Source organism: Hetaerina americana, unplaced genomic scaffold (assembly GCF_022747635.1).
Source record: "Hetaerina americana unplaced genomic scaffold, ioHetAmer1.1.p SCAF_106, whole genome shotgun sequence".
NCBI lineage: Eukaryota > Metazoa > Arthropoda > Insecta > Odonata > Calopterygidae > Hetaerina > Hetaerina americana.
Window position 1 is genome coordinate 227,424 of NW_027286137.1, and position 16,560 is coordinate 243,983.

The 16,560-nt window shown below is 40.2% G+C and overlaps 1 protein-coding gene across 1 annotated transcript in view; it reads right to left on the bottom strand.

Annotated features, from left to right (window-relative positions):
* LOC139700666 (paired box protein Pax-2-like) overlaps window positions 1–16,560 on the bottom strand; it is a gene marked incomplete at its 3' end in the record, with an annotated part of 266,602 nt that overhangs the window by 199,585 nt on the left and 50,457 nt on the right. Inside the window, exon 2 of the mRNA XM_071599123.1 lies at window positions 10,157–10,477. Within this exon, the coding sequence (XP_071455224.1) occupies window positions 10,157–10,394 (238 nt within the window). The remainder of the gene's footprint in view (window positions 1–10,156; window positions 10,478–16,560) is intronic.

Here is a 16,560-nt window from a genome sequence, read left to right on the forward strand (position 1 = left end):
TTACGAACACTTCATCATTCTCTGGTCTCATTTATAAATTATCAGAGTTCTACATAGCTACGCTGTGTATTGCGCAAACATCATAAAGAGACAGAAAATATCTCTTCGAAAAATCTCTACAGTGAAAATAAGTGGCATATTTAATGCATTTTAAAACTCTTACAACCTAAGACCCTACCCACCTTTTTTGATAAATTCAAATCACATACCTTTTCGAATTCTGAACAAAATATTATGAAGGAACACGTGAAATAAATAATAAATCAAATTTATTTCTCATATAGCAAAAGAGATATAAGCGACAAAATTGTAGAAAGGGACATAATGAGTCCCTAAGAGACTAAATTAGATTTTAGGAGCCTTAAAAATGATACTGCCAAATAAGAGAGAGCTGCCACTGCTCGGATAAAAAATCTTCCGGGCAAAAATATTGAGAAATCTTAGGATTCAGAAAATGTTACTTATTGGATGGACGAGGAGGGATAAGAGAGTTTCGAGAAAGGTAAAATGGAAGCAAAGATTGAGGCATTAGAGGAGTGTAGCATAGCCGCGAAGAGGTGGAGCTTTGATTCAGCGATTCCCCGGCGTAGGTGATCCAAATGCACACGAGCCATGCTCCAAGCACACTCGAGACGCCTTTTGTCGTATTTTTATGTGTATTTTCATATACGACTTTATTTTACATCTTTTCCCCTACGAGACCAGTTATTCAATTAATACAATTCTATAGTTCGCAATAAGAGGAAAGAGAATTTAGGCCATAAACGATATAATTTCCAGATGAATGATACCATTCATCAATAAAATTGCGATTGGTAATCAAATTCAAATGATTATTTATCATGGGCGCAACCATTATTGTTTTTGGAAGATATATTCCAACATTAGCATAAATAAATAAATCATCCCAAATTTCTCTTAAACTACGATAGAAGGGCTGGTGATTGATTACTTATCGATGAGATTTGTCGGACTTTTTTTCGAAACGTTCATCTAATGTTAACCGACGTTATTACTGAATATAGCTAATGAATAATTCCTAAGGATGGGATTAAACCTACAGAATATAACTATGATATTTTAAAGATACCATTGCAACCTGATTTGTTGGCAAAAAGGGATATGGTACTACGTCTTTCATATTTAGTCATACTGTAGTACCAAAGATAAAGAACCTTTCTTTACCGTTTATAATTGTTTCATGGTAGACGAGTTGTATCTCGTATTATAATACTTTAATATGCTCATCCATCCTAGAGTAACTAAAGATTATATTAAATGTATCCTACAGCAATATTTAATGTTAGTTTATTTTATGCCATATTGCTCCGTAACAACTAGTCTCATAAAGTTATAATAAACTTCAGCCTTTACTAATTATTTACTAAGATTAGAATCACAAATATTGTAAATTATTTAATTTAGTTTTATAAATCCTACGAAAGATGGGATGATACGGCAACCCACACCCGATACCCATTACTTTAGCCGAAATTATTCTAGCATTAACAAATAAATATCCAGCTTAATATTGAAGAAAGTACTTGATGACTAATTAAAGTACGTATTCATGAAATTAATTTCTTTTCCTAACCCAAGAAAATATCCCCACTCAGGGTGACCATATCCCCAAAATCACATTTATCTTCAGAAAATGGTAAAATAATGGAATTGGAATACGCATGGCGATCTCCTATCTCCAACCTCACAGGTCAGTTCTATGGGTGCAAAATAAAGTGATGCAGCAGTCGCATTTTTTTCGTCAAAACGCACGCTTCTTAGGCAAGACAACATGTCCTAATTAAGTAGCCACAAGTAAGTGGTAGAGGAAGCTACGGGACGATAGTGAAGGAGAGGGAGAGGGAAGAGGAAGATGGGATAAAGGGTAGAGAGAGAGAGATAAAGAAGTGGAAGAAGAAGAGATAACGAGGGCGAGAAAGATGTAAAAAAATCCGAGGAGACTCGGGGAAAGAGATAAGGCGGAGGAGATAGAGGATCCAAGATGCGGGGGAAAGATGCAAGGCGTGATTGCACGAAGCTTGAAAGAGTTCTCCCCTGCTTCGGCGAGCGGACGCACTGGCCACCACCGGTCGAGATGTTGTTGATATATATAAGCGCTGCGGCGGGTCTCGAGGGAGAGGGAGGAGAGGAGATTGGGGGGGAGGGAGGGAGAGAGGACGGGTGGATACGGGAGGAGGCGGAACACTACGGTAAGGAGAACTACGGGAAGGAGACGATGGCGGGAGCGGTAGTGATCGAAAGGTTTTGAGTGTCGAAAGGCCACGGATTTTTATGGAGAAGTAAACCTCTAAAAGGACGTTCTCAAGTATGCAGTACCAAAATCTGCAACGCATTCAGAAGGGGAAGTATGTCGGGGAGCACGTATTTTTGCGTTAGTCTACGATTGTACGACGCTACTCGCATTCATTCCACGGCATAGTGCAACAGGGAGTGCCGAATGAAAGCTGAAGCAAAATTCAATTTTGGGCAATGTGAATGTTTTTTATTAACGCGTGGTATTAAAGCCCAGCTAAAGGGAAATTCAAGACAACTATTGCACTTGAAATAGACTGCTGGTGTTTCCATAATGACATGTATTAATTCCTTACGAAATTATTCCAAATTATTTTGGTTCTAAAAATTCAAAAACATCACCTGACGAATTACAAATGGTGCTCCTTTCATCAAGTACATATATCTGGTACATGACACACCATTCATGTTTCTCTTTCATGGTAGAGAAAGGATTTCTTTATCTACATACACGTATATCCATTTTTATAATGTTAAGTAAAAGGGAAACATCCCTTAAAAAGCCACACGTAAAAAATTTTGTACCATCCTCATTAAATGTCTTAAATTATAGAAAATTTTGGAGATTCGATAGAATTCGTTTGGATAGAGGCCATTTCAGCAATGATGGAAAATGAACCCCCACAGTTAATGCGCAGAAATTACTCCGATTAACCTGCGAGCCCTCTAACTGGGATGAAAATGAAAGAATAATATGAAGGGTGAAAGGTAGAAATGGTGAGGGCGCGGGAATGAGTCACGAAGGGGGAAAGGAAAAATATTATAGAATGAATGGCCATTAAAATCCCATTAACCGTTTCGTATTGGTTTTCTAAATGTTACGTGACGGGTATACCAGGAAATAAGGCCTTAACGCTCTAAATTACTTGAATCAAGTTCTGTGTACATCAACATGAGTGTCGTAATATGAGTTTGTTTGAAGGAAAATATAAAGATTCTGATGAGCTGAAATGAATCCTAGAAGCGCGATGCTAATTGTTAGTTTTCAATTGTTTATGAAGTAGAACACACTCAAAAATCAATCATTAATCTTTTTTACTCAACTCCTTTTGCAATGAACCATATTAAAGAGTGTTTCTAAAGCGTGTATTGTTTCTTAAATCACATAGCAGTTTCAGAAAGTCACGTGGAAAACAGTTTGCCAATTTAATGCTGAACTTGGAAAGGGGAAGTTGGAAAGAAGTTGCAGAATACAACTCTTTCTTCGATAAAAATTGCCATTCATCCACTGTGAGTCTCATGATTTTCTGTCCTGTATCTTTGGCACTTAGATAACGCGCAAATTAAATTAATAAAAATATAAAAGTATAAATACTCAGAAATTTAGAAGAAAGGGTAGAATGATAATAATATTTAACTTGTACTTCTTGTTCTATAAATTATACTGGCTTCAAATACTAGGATATATTTTGGAAACTTAGCTGTCAACTCTATAATTACATAAAAATATACAGATGTCGAGAATTTCAAAAGTCACTCGTAAAAATCCCAGGATGAACCAGAAGTTGATTTTTTTCAATTGTTGAAATAAAGCTTTTTTTTTAAAAACCCTAACACTCAACTAGTATTTTCGTCTTGATTTTGAATTATGATAACCACCAAGAAAGCCATTACTGTGCCAGAGGTAACCCAGGGAAAACGCTTACATTTACCGCCATAGCATATTCGGTAACCAATAGAAAATTCAATTATGATTAATTACAAGTACAAAAGTCATTTTAAAGTAAAACGCACACTTTAACACTGTATACGAATATGAAGATATTGTAAAAAGGCAAATTCAATATCGGCACTCAACTTGATCGCAGAATTAACACGTCCCACTGTTTTGCATCATGTCGCACCTGATTTAATGGCATCTGGAAATTAGTGTACTGAATAGGGGAGAGAGTGAGAGAGATAGGAAAGAGAGAGAAATAGGGGAGGAAAATTTTCCTTGGGAGCCGGTGAACTACTGTTGGTGATTGCCTACCAACATCTCGTATGACTAGAATGGGCACAGCAGTATGGCAGTACGAGATCAAAGTATTAAAGTTGCATCTCGAGAGATATTCTTCTCTAAGAAATAATGTGGAACCTACTATAGCATTTAACCATGCACTGTTGATGACCTAGTTAAATGAAATTCTCATTCTTTAACCTCATAAGGCATTATCCGTTTCAATGGATTGAGAGCTAATACGCATAATAAATCTTAGGGCTTAGCAATTTTACTCCCATAGGGATGTGATTGGGCATTTTAACATAATGAAGAATTAAAAATAATACTCTAATGAGTGGCATTGAAGGCGGATGGGAATCACTATGAAACCAGCCAGGGAGGACAGAACGAGAATTGAGAATCATATTACAAAGATGAAAATGAAGAAAAGATGACTTGGTGGGGGAGGGTGGGGCGGGGACCGGACACGCAGAATGGTGAGATGACTAGATAGCAACTGTGAAAAGTATGGAACGCGAAGAGCGGAAACATTTGAAACTGCATCTAGAGGAGGGAGAGGAGTCGGGGTCGGTTAGAGGGGATGATAGGTGACCCCGCGGATGGGCATATGCAGGAGTGAGAGGACTCTTGAGGCGGTGCGCAAGGAATTTCTGAAATCCACTCTCTGCAGTCCATCACACGGGAGACCGAGGAGGCAACGCGCTGGGGGTCAAGATTTATTCGTGCCCGTCCGGTGAAGTTTTGTGGGATGCCGGAGGTGCAAAAGTTCACCATTTAGGATAAGTATGAAAGATATGCACGCGGCGAATTACAAAATGTGGTCCGGGCGGGATCTCTTAGGATTTGGTGTCTAGACTCGACCCGACTCCGGTGTCAATGGCGATTGATTAATTTAGACTACTAATGAGTCCAGATAGTATCCACGATATTACGAAGCGTTGATAACGCTAATGTCTTTGGAGTTTTCTGGCACATATTATTTACTGAAATTTCATTTTATCGGGGCATGGAATCTGCGAATTTGAAAATTATTTTCGAAACTCAATGGAGCCCAAAGCTCATGTTGTGGTGGATAGGATTATTATCTTGAACCTAACCGCTTACTAGAGAACCTTAAAGTAAGCTAGTAGAAATATACTTTTTCTTTAAAAACGCTCAAGAGCAGCTGAAACAGTTCTAAAATATAAGTGTCCGCCAAAATTATTTAGCGGAAGATACGATAAATGGTTTGTCCTACTCTCTACTGTTTCTGGATGACTATACAAAATTGCAATCTTCCAGGTAACCAGGTAATTTAAAATATACTTTTTTAACCGTGCTGTTGGTGTGGCTTAACTGTTATTTTCGAGAGAAAGGTTCTCCAATACTCAATACATATTTATTACGCATTAGTTTAGCTTAATTAGCAATAATAATGTTCTATTAGTTATTAATATAAATAATTTCAATATAATACTCCCAAATTATCACTTTAATAAATTTTCTGTACAAATAATTATTAAAATATACGTCACATGGATCTTTAGAGATCTAAAGTAAAAGCTGTTTATGAAAGTATTGTTCTTGATTCCGAGTCAATCAAAGATATTATAGACAGTCAAGAAAAGGATTATCATATAATTTGCTGTGACATATAGAGAACTACAAAAGTGACGCCAAGAAAATCTTTTCGAAGTTGCAGAGTGAGTTTACAACTAAAGGCTGAAGCTGAAAATAATGTTTTCAGAGGAGAATCTCCGCAGAAACTCTAAGATATTCTTTTGTCAATAAATGAATATATGGAGAGTATTAAGGCTAATTTGCACTTGAAAACAATATGCCTGCTCATTTTATGTTTCAGATTAACAGTGAATCGAATACATATCATTGATTATTATTATAATTTAAAATTTTTCGTACACAAAACAGTAGTAAAAATCTCGAAAAAATATTAATTTCTTTCATTTTATATTAAAAACACAGTAGTTTAACATTCCGTAAATAAAAATCACTGCAATAGTTTAACGTAGTAAAAAACTCAAATTTGACTAGAAGATATATAGAAGTGTACTTTAAGGATATGAAATTGAGCTGTTGAAATGATAGAAATATTTTTAAAGTGCAACTTCAAATTAATTTTTTTGCTTTGAGAAATTCCCAATAAAAATAAAATCAGCACGACTCCTACCCTATTCCATGCTTTTTAAAAGTATATCTTCGAAAAATTAAAATTGTAAAGCATTTTCATTGCACTGCTTCGACGAAGAAAGCTATTAAATATAACGGGACCGAAAAGAAAAATTGTCGAACGCATGCTCTCACTCTCTTCTACTAAATACCCTTTTTTTACTCCATCCTCTCAAACCAATCCCCCTTTTACCTTCCCCCCCCACCCTCAACTTAATCCTCGTCTTTTAAGAGAGGAGCTTAGGGAGGAGATAGTTTTCCTCACGATTCTCTTTCGTTCTGAAGGATGAGGGAGATCTTCTTAGTAGCCGGCGGGGTGGGATACCGGGGGGGGGGAGGGTTGAGAGGGGGAAGGAGCTGTGTGCTTGGAACAGGAGAAAAGTGTGAGGTTGGCAGAAAGGCAATAGGGCAGTGGGGGTTAATGTCAGAAAGGGCGGTAATAGGGGAAGGGGTGAGGGTAGGCGGTGGCGGGATGGGAGGGGAGGGATTGTGGGGATACGGGAGGGGGAAGAGAGGTAGGAAGGCCACCTGGGGTGCAATTAAGAGAGAGGAAGGTAGAGGGAGCCACAAATCTCGAGAACAGGACAGAGGTAATGAGGTAAGGTGCACTCTGTCCATGCAACCAACCCTCTTCTTCCTCCTATTCCAGTATCTTTTGTTTCGCTCCTCCTACACCTCTTAACTTTCGCCTCTTTCTCCGTCCTCTTTCGTCCTCCTCTTTCTCCTCTATCACCTTCCCCTTCAGCGAAATGGCTGACGCAAGGTCCTGCTCCTCCTGAATTCAGTAACGCATATACGCACGGAAGAAAAGAACGACAGGTTAAAGGACATTTTTAGAAGTGTGACCGTATGTGCCCGATTAGCAGAAGAATTATTCTATAAAGGAAACAAGGAGATTGAAAGTGCAATGCTCTTTAAGTAGTCGGGTTCATAAACTCGAGAACTTTGATCTCAGCGTTCACAGTGAAGTAACTAAATAGCTATTGAATCTAAATCAAAACGTTCGTTTTTTATCATATGAAAAATTAAAGGAACAGTTGCTTCGTTTGTAAGGGTAATTCAAATCTGTCCGTTTGCATAACATTTATACTCAGTACCGGATTACTATTTTATTTTAAATCCGACATAGAAGATAATGTATCCAAGTCAGATTTAACCACAAATAACGTCAAAATAAAACTTAATTGCAATTCCACCTGTAATAATAATACTTATATGTGGAATCAAAACGTTTTATTTCGACGTTATTCATCATAGGATAATTCCTCAAAGATACGCCTGAAACGATTATTTAAGTAAGATTTACCTAATTTGGTTATAATAAAACGTATAAATAAGCACTACACTATCTAGGCTCAATTATCAACTAAAATCGTTAGTCGAATTAAATAGTCATATGTCATTCATCCTTTATGTCCTTAATAACCCTTCAAGTACGATCAGTAAACAATTTTCTTATTCATCGTCATTGGAGGGAGTATAAGCCCGTACCTATTTAGCTCGAGAAAAAGATTATAGAAAAAAGGAAATTGAGATAGGCTTTCCCTAAATTATAGGAATCTTGATTGCAAACATCAAGAATTGAAATGATCTTACTAACTTAATTGTTATTAAACTATGTTTTTACGCCGAAAAAGGGAGTTCTTTAATTTCCATTATGTTCAGTGATGTGCAATAAGTTATGTTTTGTTAAAAATACATGAAAATACATTTAATGCCGATTTTTATTATCAGGTATAAGAAGGCATCAAGCATAGATTTTGTCGTGTGAAATTATTTATTCCATGTACACTTCGTTGAAAGAATACACCGATGATAGGTATCCAAACCTACTTAAATGCTTAATGAGATCCTTTCAAGTGCATGGTATTTTTAGAATGATTGATACATGTGTGTTTTTCTCACTTCTTCCGTCACGGTGGAAGGAGCTGTTAATATCAAGAAGTAAGTGATTTGTTAATTCTGGTAAATTAACGACGAATGTCAATGTTTTTCACATTTTTCAACGATCGGCTAATTTAAGACACAAGAAAATTAACTTATTTAAAAAAATTGCGCTGCAACTCTAAAAAATGTTTAAAAAAATGTAAGCACAGATTTAAGAATTTGCTTTATTTATAGCCTGTTATTATTCTATGACAGTCACGTAGAAAAACATCTCGCTCGCATTAACACGAGTGATAGTATAAGCTTCATGCGTACTGCAGCTTATATTTATGGGACATTTTAAAGAGAGAAATTGCTTCGACTAATTCAGAATGATGTTCCTGCTCCCTTTTAGTGAATGCAGGTGCGGTAAGCAAACTGACAATTTTTTGCCACACTCAATATATTATTATATTTTTCTCTTTTCTGTGGCGTTATAGAGAAACAGAGTTTGGGGAAATGGTACAATGCATTTTAAACCTCAAAACTATGGTTCTGGACGGAATTGCAAACGGAAATCCGTTTTTAATATTGAATTTTATCACTGTGGCAGAGTTGTGAATAACTTTCGCATGCTCATTGTAGCAGTTATTCCGTTACAAGGTGATGTAAAGAATCTGGTATTCATGAGTTATATCTCCAAAAGAGATAATATAAATTTACTGACCTCTGGCGAGATCTTTCATTTTGCGTTATCACTGTCGGAACCAGAACCCAATATTCATAAGGTAGACGTCTGTGATCACGAATCTTGAGATCCAGTTTTAATGATTAAAAATGACACCAGGAATTGCAATAAATTGGGTTTCTTGGCTCGAAATATCGAAGAGCAGCGATATCGTTTATGTTATTTGCGTACGTTGCGTCACTGAAAATATCGCCAACGCTTACGCATTATTGATATATGTAATCATGCTCAGTATTACTTATAATGTCATAAATATCACTAGCAATTGAAACATTTTAAGATGATCTTATTATTTTTTTATGAATATTTTCAACACTTGCTCAATTTTGAACAAAAAAACCCTGCCAATGCAACAATTTCAGAGCGTAAAAATCATTCGCCTTGACTGGGACTCGAACCCAGATCCCTCAATATCCGGTCGAGTGCTTTAGCCACTTAAGCTACCGAGGCGTCCTCTTAAACTCTGAAATTTTGGGGCTTTTTTTTCTTAAAGGAACTAGATGTTATGACGATATACCGTACATACAATGTCACATGTATTCGTAGTCGTGCGCGAGGCGCCACTGTCCACGAGGTTAAAGCCAACTTTAAACACGTATGGTGTTTTCCCTTTGACAAATTCCAAAGAAACTGCGGGAGATGCCGCAACAGTAACTTTTAACGGAGTCATCCGCTAATGTGCATTTCAATGCAACAATTTCAGAGCGTAAAAATCATTCGCCTTGACTGGGACTCGAACCCAGATCCCTCAATATCCGGTCGAGTGCTTTAGCCACTTAAGCTACCGAGGCGTCCTCTTAAACTCTGAAATTTTGGGGCTTTTTTTTAAAGGAACTAGATGTTATGACGATATACCGTACATACAATGTCACATGTATTCGTAGTCGTGCGCGAGGCGCCACTGTCCACGAGGTTAAAGCCAACTTTAAACACGTATGGTGTTTTCCCTTTGACAAATTCCAAAGAAACTGCGGGAGATGCCGCAACAGTAACTTTTAACGGAGTCATCCGCTAATGTGCATTTCAATGCAACAATTTCAGAGCGTAAAAAGCTTCTTTGGAAAAAAAACCCTGGATGTTAGTGAGAATTCTACTGGTAACTAAACACAACGGTGACTCACGTTTTTTCTTTTCCTCGACCATTGAGTGCATCATGGACTGCTGCTGCTGGTGGTGCTGTTGCTGCTGTTGCTGTTGATGATGCTGCTGCTCTTGCTGCTGCATCTGGTGCTCCTGCTGCTGCTGGTGCTCCTGCTGGAGGTGGTGCAGAGTGGAAGCGGTGGGTAGCTCCATGGTGATCATCTGGAGAGGGTTAGGTGGGGATAGGGGGGAGTCTCCTCCGGCCATTCGAATGTACATGGCCCCCTGGTGGAGGAGGGAGGGGGTGGAGGGAGTCGGTGGAATCGTGCCTCCCCTCTACGCCCTCTCCTGGAACTAATTCCCTGCAAAGAAAAATAAGCACGATTTTAAATTATGCCCTTTAAAATACCGGGGCCATATATTTACGTCGCATCGCCATAGGTTTGAGTCGTTCTCATATACCATTCAACCGTTTTTCCTATAGTGGGCAACAGAAGGGAACGAGCCAACTTGAATTCCTTAGCGGAGGTTTGTGAAAATAATTTAAAGTAACTCATAAAGGAAACGTCGTAACCTAATGGTTTATTATTCAACCAAGTACCACCAAAAACATTATTTGGAGCCAAGTACAAACGGCGCTAATTAAAAATACGAAGATAAGTGTGAATTCACATGAAATGAACATTGGTGGACATAATTATGAATATGGCTATCCTACCAATTCCCGATAGATATAAAAGAGGTCAAAGAAAATTTCATAATTTGCGCACCTAATGGTTTATTATTCAACCAAGTACCACCAAAAACATTATTTGGAGCCAAGTACAAACGGCGCTAATTAAAAATACGAAGATAAGTGTGAATTCACATGAAATGAACATTGGTGGACATAATTATGAATATGGCTATCCTACCAATTCCCGATAGATATAAAAGAGGTCAAAGAAAATTTCATAATTTGCGCATCATACTCTAATTCATTATTTATTTGGGAAACTTTCATTTGAAAGGTTAGAAATCTAAATCAAATACTATTTTCATGCCTTCATTTGCAAAATAAAAGGTTCATTAGATAGGGAAATACGTCAATAACGTCCAGACCCCGAATTGTGACATCCAAGCATTACGTCTAGACACCCTCAGCATTACTGAAAGTGAAGTAATCGATGAACATCCATGCTTAAGTCGCACATACGTTAGTTCGTGGATAATGATGATTTACTTTTCGTTTACATCTATCCTTTGCTGCAATAACTCGTACAGCGTATCGGGAATCGCAAGACTTCACAATGTTATGCATCAAGTGATATTAAATGCCAGTTATCGGGAGGAGCAAAGGTGGAAATCGTCACTCATCCAAGGGAGGGAGCATGATGTGCCCGTTAAGAGCGGACGTAACTAACTCCCAGACCGCTGTCAAACGGATGACGACGCCAGAAATAGAAAGGCCGGCAGGGGGGGAGGTCGGGGGGAATGGGTGCTGCGCGGTCGAGGATGTTTGGCTTGGAATCCGAAGTTGCCCCGAAGAAATCGAGAAACATTGAGAGAAAAGCCCCGTCATGGACGGTGGAGGCTCGATTGTGCCCCGTCCTTTGTGGACTGCCCCGACGCGGCCGAGCGACGAGGGCACCGCCCCGGGAGCGGGAAAAATTGGGTCTGATAATGAGGCGCGGGAGATGGGAGCGGTGGGTGGGACGGTCGCGGGTGGCTTATCTATCAATGTGTGAGCCGCGGTGCCCGAACTACCACCAAAGAAGTTACGAGGAATCTTTCGGGAAGAGAGGGAGAGAGGGTGGGGCGAAATCGTAAAGTCGGGGCATTGTGGAACGGAAAAGAAGTAGATGGATAGTGGTAGGTATATGCGGTGCCTGGATGCTGGAGACGGGGATCGTCTTCCCGAGGTGGATGTAACAGCGCAGCAAATTCCAGCGGATTGCGTCTGAACCGGAAAGCCACTCCGGGAATCAAGGGAAAAGGATGAGCTTTTTGGGGCGGGAGTGGTTAAAGAGTTGTGCCAGACTGATGAGTCTGAGTATTGAAGGATAAAAGGGGTTAAGAAGAAGTATACTTCCATTCTCCTGGGCCGATGGGTCACGAACCTAAAGCAGGAATGTGAATTCTTAGGGCCGCACTGTGCTCCGAAATGGCATCAATGGCGTCTGTCCGAAATCGAAGAAAAAGTAAATGTTGTAATTATACGTAAAACGATAGTGAGGTGCAATTTTTTCTTAAGCTCGCGAATTTTACTCGCGATTAAGGCATTATCTTCTTCCTTTGTTTTCTCACCTGATTTTGAGGGTACCTTTATTCCTACTTATCATACCAAAAACTCCTTAAGGATCAATGTATTTTCATTAAAAATATTTAATTGTGAATCAGTTCAATTGCAAATACATGCTGAAGGAGAGGCTGGGAAAATGGATGAGAGGAAATTATGCAGAACAGGTCGGAACGTTACCTGTCTTTTCGGTTTGCCCGCGGACCGATTGTGCGAATCAGATTGACTGAGACCCAGATCTCTCGTAAGGAAAAGGGGCGCATTGATCGGACGCCTCCAAAGGTAGGAAGGATTGAAAGGCCATTTCACGGAGAATCGCTGGATAGTTGTGTATGGGTGGGGGCCGCTGAACGCTCGGACCACGGTAGTGGGTGGAGGGACCGGGGCGTGAGAAGGAGTGAGGTGAAGGAGGGGGCGTGGCAGCCGAGGAATTACGAGATAGAAATCGGAAACGAATGAAGATCGCGGGAGATTCTAAGGGAGTTTAGAGGTGACGTAAGCAGAATAGTGGTTAGAAGAGTTGAAAATATTTTTTTAAAATGCTATCTCACACGCAATAAAACGGAGCTCGTAGCGACGTTTGTTCTTCACATAAAATTCGATGAGCCACTGCTATAAACTACCATAACTTCACCTAAAACTAAAAAAAATTCAATTCGCTACACTAACGCAATAATCTTCCCTGAATTAACCCACGCAACAGGAAACAAGTGAGAATTCCTCGAGTGAATGACAGTAAAAAAAACTGTCCTTTACTCCGTCATTAATATGCACATAAATATCCCACACAAGTGACATACATCATAAACGGCTGTCATATACATTGTAAACTGCGGGATTAGTACAACGAAAACGTTTACACATTTTCGTTTTGCCCCTATGATATACTTTATGCTTTAGAGTTTTTGCTTCATTCCTCCGATGTGTGAATGTCTGATAAGTGCGCGTTCCCTTTGACCGCACAGGAACACCAAGGGACGACGGTATACAGGAGTGGGGAAATTTCTGACGTAAGAGCCCTGGACGCAGCTCTCAGCCGCCATCGTATGGAGACCCTCACCACGGCTCAGTCACGATGATTCACTGCTGACTTAAGGGAGCACAATGCTCGCTTTGTTGCCAGCGAGTGCATTGGCAACCGTTGCTGCTGGATGCTGCGCCTGCCAACTTCTCTCTCGGGCCCTTCGCCCCCAACCTACCCACCTCTCTCTTTCTCTCCTTTCCCGATCACCCTCTTTTCTTTTCTGGCCGGCGCTCCGGCTCGCCCTCTGGTGTGGTCAATTGCCATTCGAAAGTTTTAACACTGCGTAAACTCTTTGGAACCTCGCCTCATGCTGGAATTTTTTCCCCACGCAGTTCTTCTGACGGCAAATGTTTTGAGCGGAATCCGCGAAGAGAAAGAAATAGCCTTCGAAACTACCGTATCGATGCTGATAGATTTCCGCGCAAATGCTCACTTTTGCTGAATAAAATTCTTCCCTTTCCAAGCCAAGGTATTTCTTTAGATGTGAAAGTTTGCACTGTCCCGTGCAGGGTAGCGAGTATCTACTGAAAGCTGCACCCAAAAAGAGTAGGCATGCATCGCTTTTCATTCGCGACTTCTCCCGTCAAAGGTTAAAATAATCAATCGTAGGTAATGAGTTTTGACCTCACCTTCACAGAATTGGAGTCTAAATTGAATTATCGAAAAAATTTAACGGAGTCCGTTTCAATCGCATTAAAATAAAATTATAAGACAAATGAAGAGAATATGCCGGCGAGTCACTCATAAAGGAAATGAAAATTAATTTTTTCACTTTTCCCATAAAATATCCAATTAATAGTATTGATGAAATTATTGCTGTTATGAAAAATATACATACAGCAAAACATTATGATTTATCCAAGACAATAAATTTTCTATTACTTATTATGAATTCGAAAGTCAAAATTATAAATTTAGGCGCTAACTAAATAGATAATTCAATGAATAATTTTTTTCCAAAATAACTACCTCTAAAAACCAGAAAATTACTACCCTTAACATAATTTTCATAAAAATAAACATGAAACGCACTTATTATACCTCAAACGAGATTTTTCATATTTACATGAATGTGCCGTCAGCCTGAGTATATGCATACGTTCATTACTCTTTCGTGAGCACGCCGTCTTTAGACATTTATGAAGACGAGCTAAAATAAATCGGAAGAGAAATTTCCAAGCCTTTTACCTATATCAGCATAAAGTTTCCAAAGGAATAGAGAAATTATTTAGCAATTCAACTTGCCGTAATGAGTGCGCACACTACAGAGGTCCAGGCACGCGTCTCTTTGTCCCGTTAAATCTGTAGCATGACCAGTCGAAGCGCAGTTCCAACATCGACATGGGGAAGCTTTGAACACCCTCCCTCCCGCACACAATTTTATCAACTCTGCCACGAATACAGAACAGAAAAAAGCGTAGCTTTTGCGGCTTGTGAAAGTCTCCTCTGGGAGAAGAACAACACGCGAGGTTGAGCTTGGATAGAGGAGGGAGGGGGAATTGAGGTGGGGGAGGTGGGATGGGGTGGGTTGTGAGTGAGCCTCGAGAGAACGCCCGCCTTTCGGTCGGTGTCAGCCGTGTCCGCAAGGAATGCGACCAAGAAAAACTCTCCGATGTTTTCTTGTTGCACTGCACGGAGAAAATGGCGGGAGTCTGCACTCGCGATTCACGCGTCATAATTAAGGAAGCGATTCCTTTTAATCGGGAGCGAGCGGCGTGGGGAGGATACCATTGCGCGACCGCATTAACCGCACCGTTTTCTATTTAACGTTCCACGCTAACACGTCACCGTGGGCGGGAAGACTCGACGCCGCAGAGAAGCCGGAGATTGAGCTGGAGATGACTCCTTCGGAGTTTGGTACCTTCGCGGAAATTAAACGTGCTTTCGGAGATGTTTGTCGTGCCCTTCGAGTAACAAACTTTTCAACAGGATTCGCAAATACACAGTCCAAACGAAGTTTTGGTAAAATGAATAAATTTTCATAACGCTGCCACTAGGCTTCTCAGACTTTTCGTATTCCACTTACTGTCATGTAAGTCTTCCACACAAACAGTGGAAAAGAGGAGAAATGAAGTAAATTATATGTTGAATGGAAGAAATAGCTTATGATTATTCCGTTACAAAAAACTTTAATTCAATGAAAAATCTCTTGCTGCTCAGGACTGATTATCGACATACAAGATTCAATTTTTGAAAACCACGGCTACCTTAATTTTCCGAAGTATTACTTCTCTAATGTTATCCACAGTGGTAATCATACTTGGCAACCGAATCATATACTAAAGGAATTCCATCCTATTAGAGACTTAAATGTATCTCAAGAGGTATTTCTCTCTTGCTGGTCTATTTTCAACACTGCTAAGAGGATAGTTAACGGCAGCGACACGAATTTAACGATTTATTCATTGGGAGTCAAGCAACATTCAAATCGTTAAACCGATACATCAATTTACCACTCACTCACAAACGAGACATGAGAACAAAACGGGTAGCCGACACTTCGAAGAGCTTAAAAGGGGAAGGAAGGGGTGAGTCATGAGGAACGAACGTCCCGAACGAAGCGTGTCACGCGTCATTTAAATAGAATGATTAAACCTCGCCGCTTACACCTGTAAAGCTACTTAGTCCGCGGGGTCGCGTAGCCGACTTCCCCCACCGCTCTTTATTCATCTTATGCACTCACTCGGAAAATTTTAATTCCTCCCGCTTCCTCTCACTGGAAACAAAGCGAAGAGACTGAAACCCACGCGCAATCTCGCTCTGCAAACAACACCCTCGCGGGCGCAGGAATATGAAAAAAGGAGAGAATAAAAATAAAGCATCCTCGTTCGCATTCAGGGCTACCCTCACCTTCTCCTCCCTCCACTTCTCCCGTTCTTCCTCTCTCCCGCTTGCCATTTCTTCCTGCTCCGACTTTTCCCCACTCCATCGTTTCTACTCCCCATCCCGCCCTCCCCACGGCCGCAAAAGTGGGGGATAACGCGTGACGGGAGGGAGGAGTGGTGAAGAGAAAGGTCTGGAATCGAGCAATAAAGCAACGGGGGGCCCTCGACCCGCAGCGGCTACTCTGCCTCCCACCCAACCCCGCCTCCCCATACCCCCTCCTTTAGTCGGCATCTCCTCCCCTGCCCCCCCTAAACTTC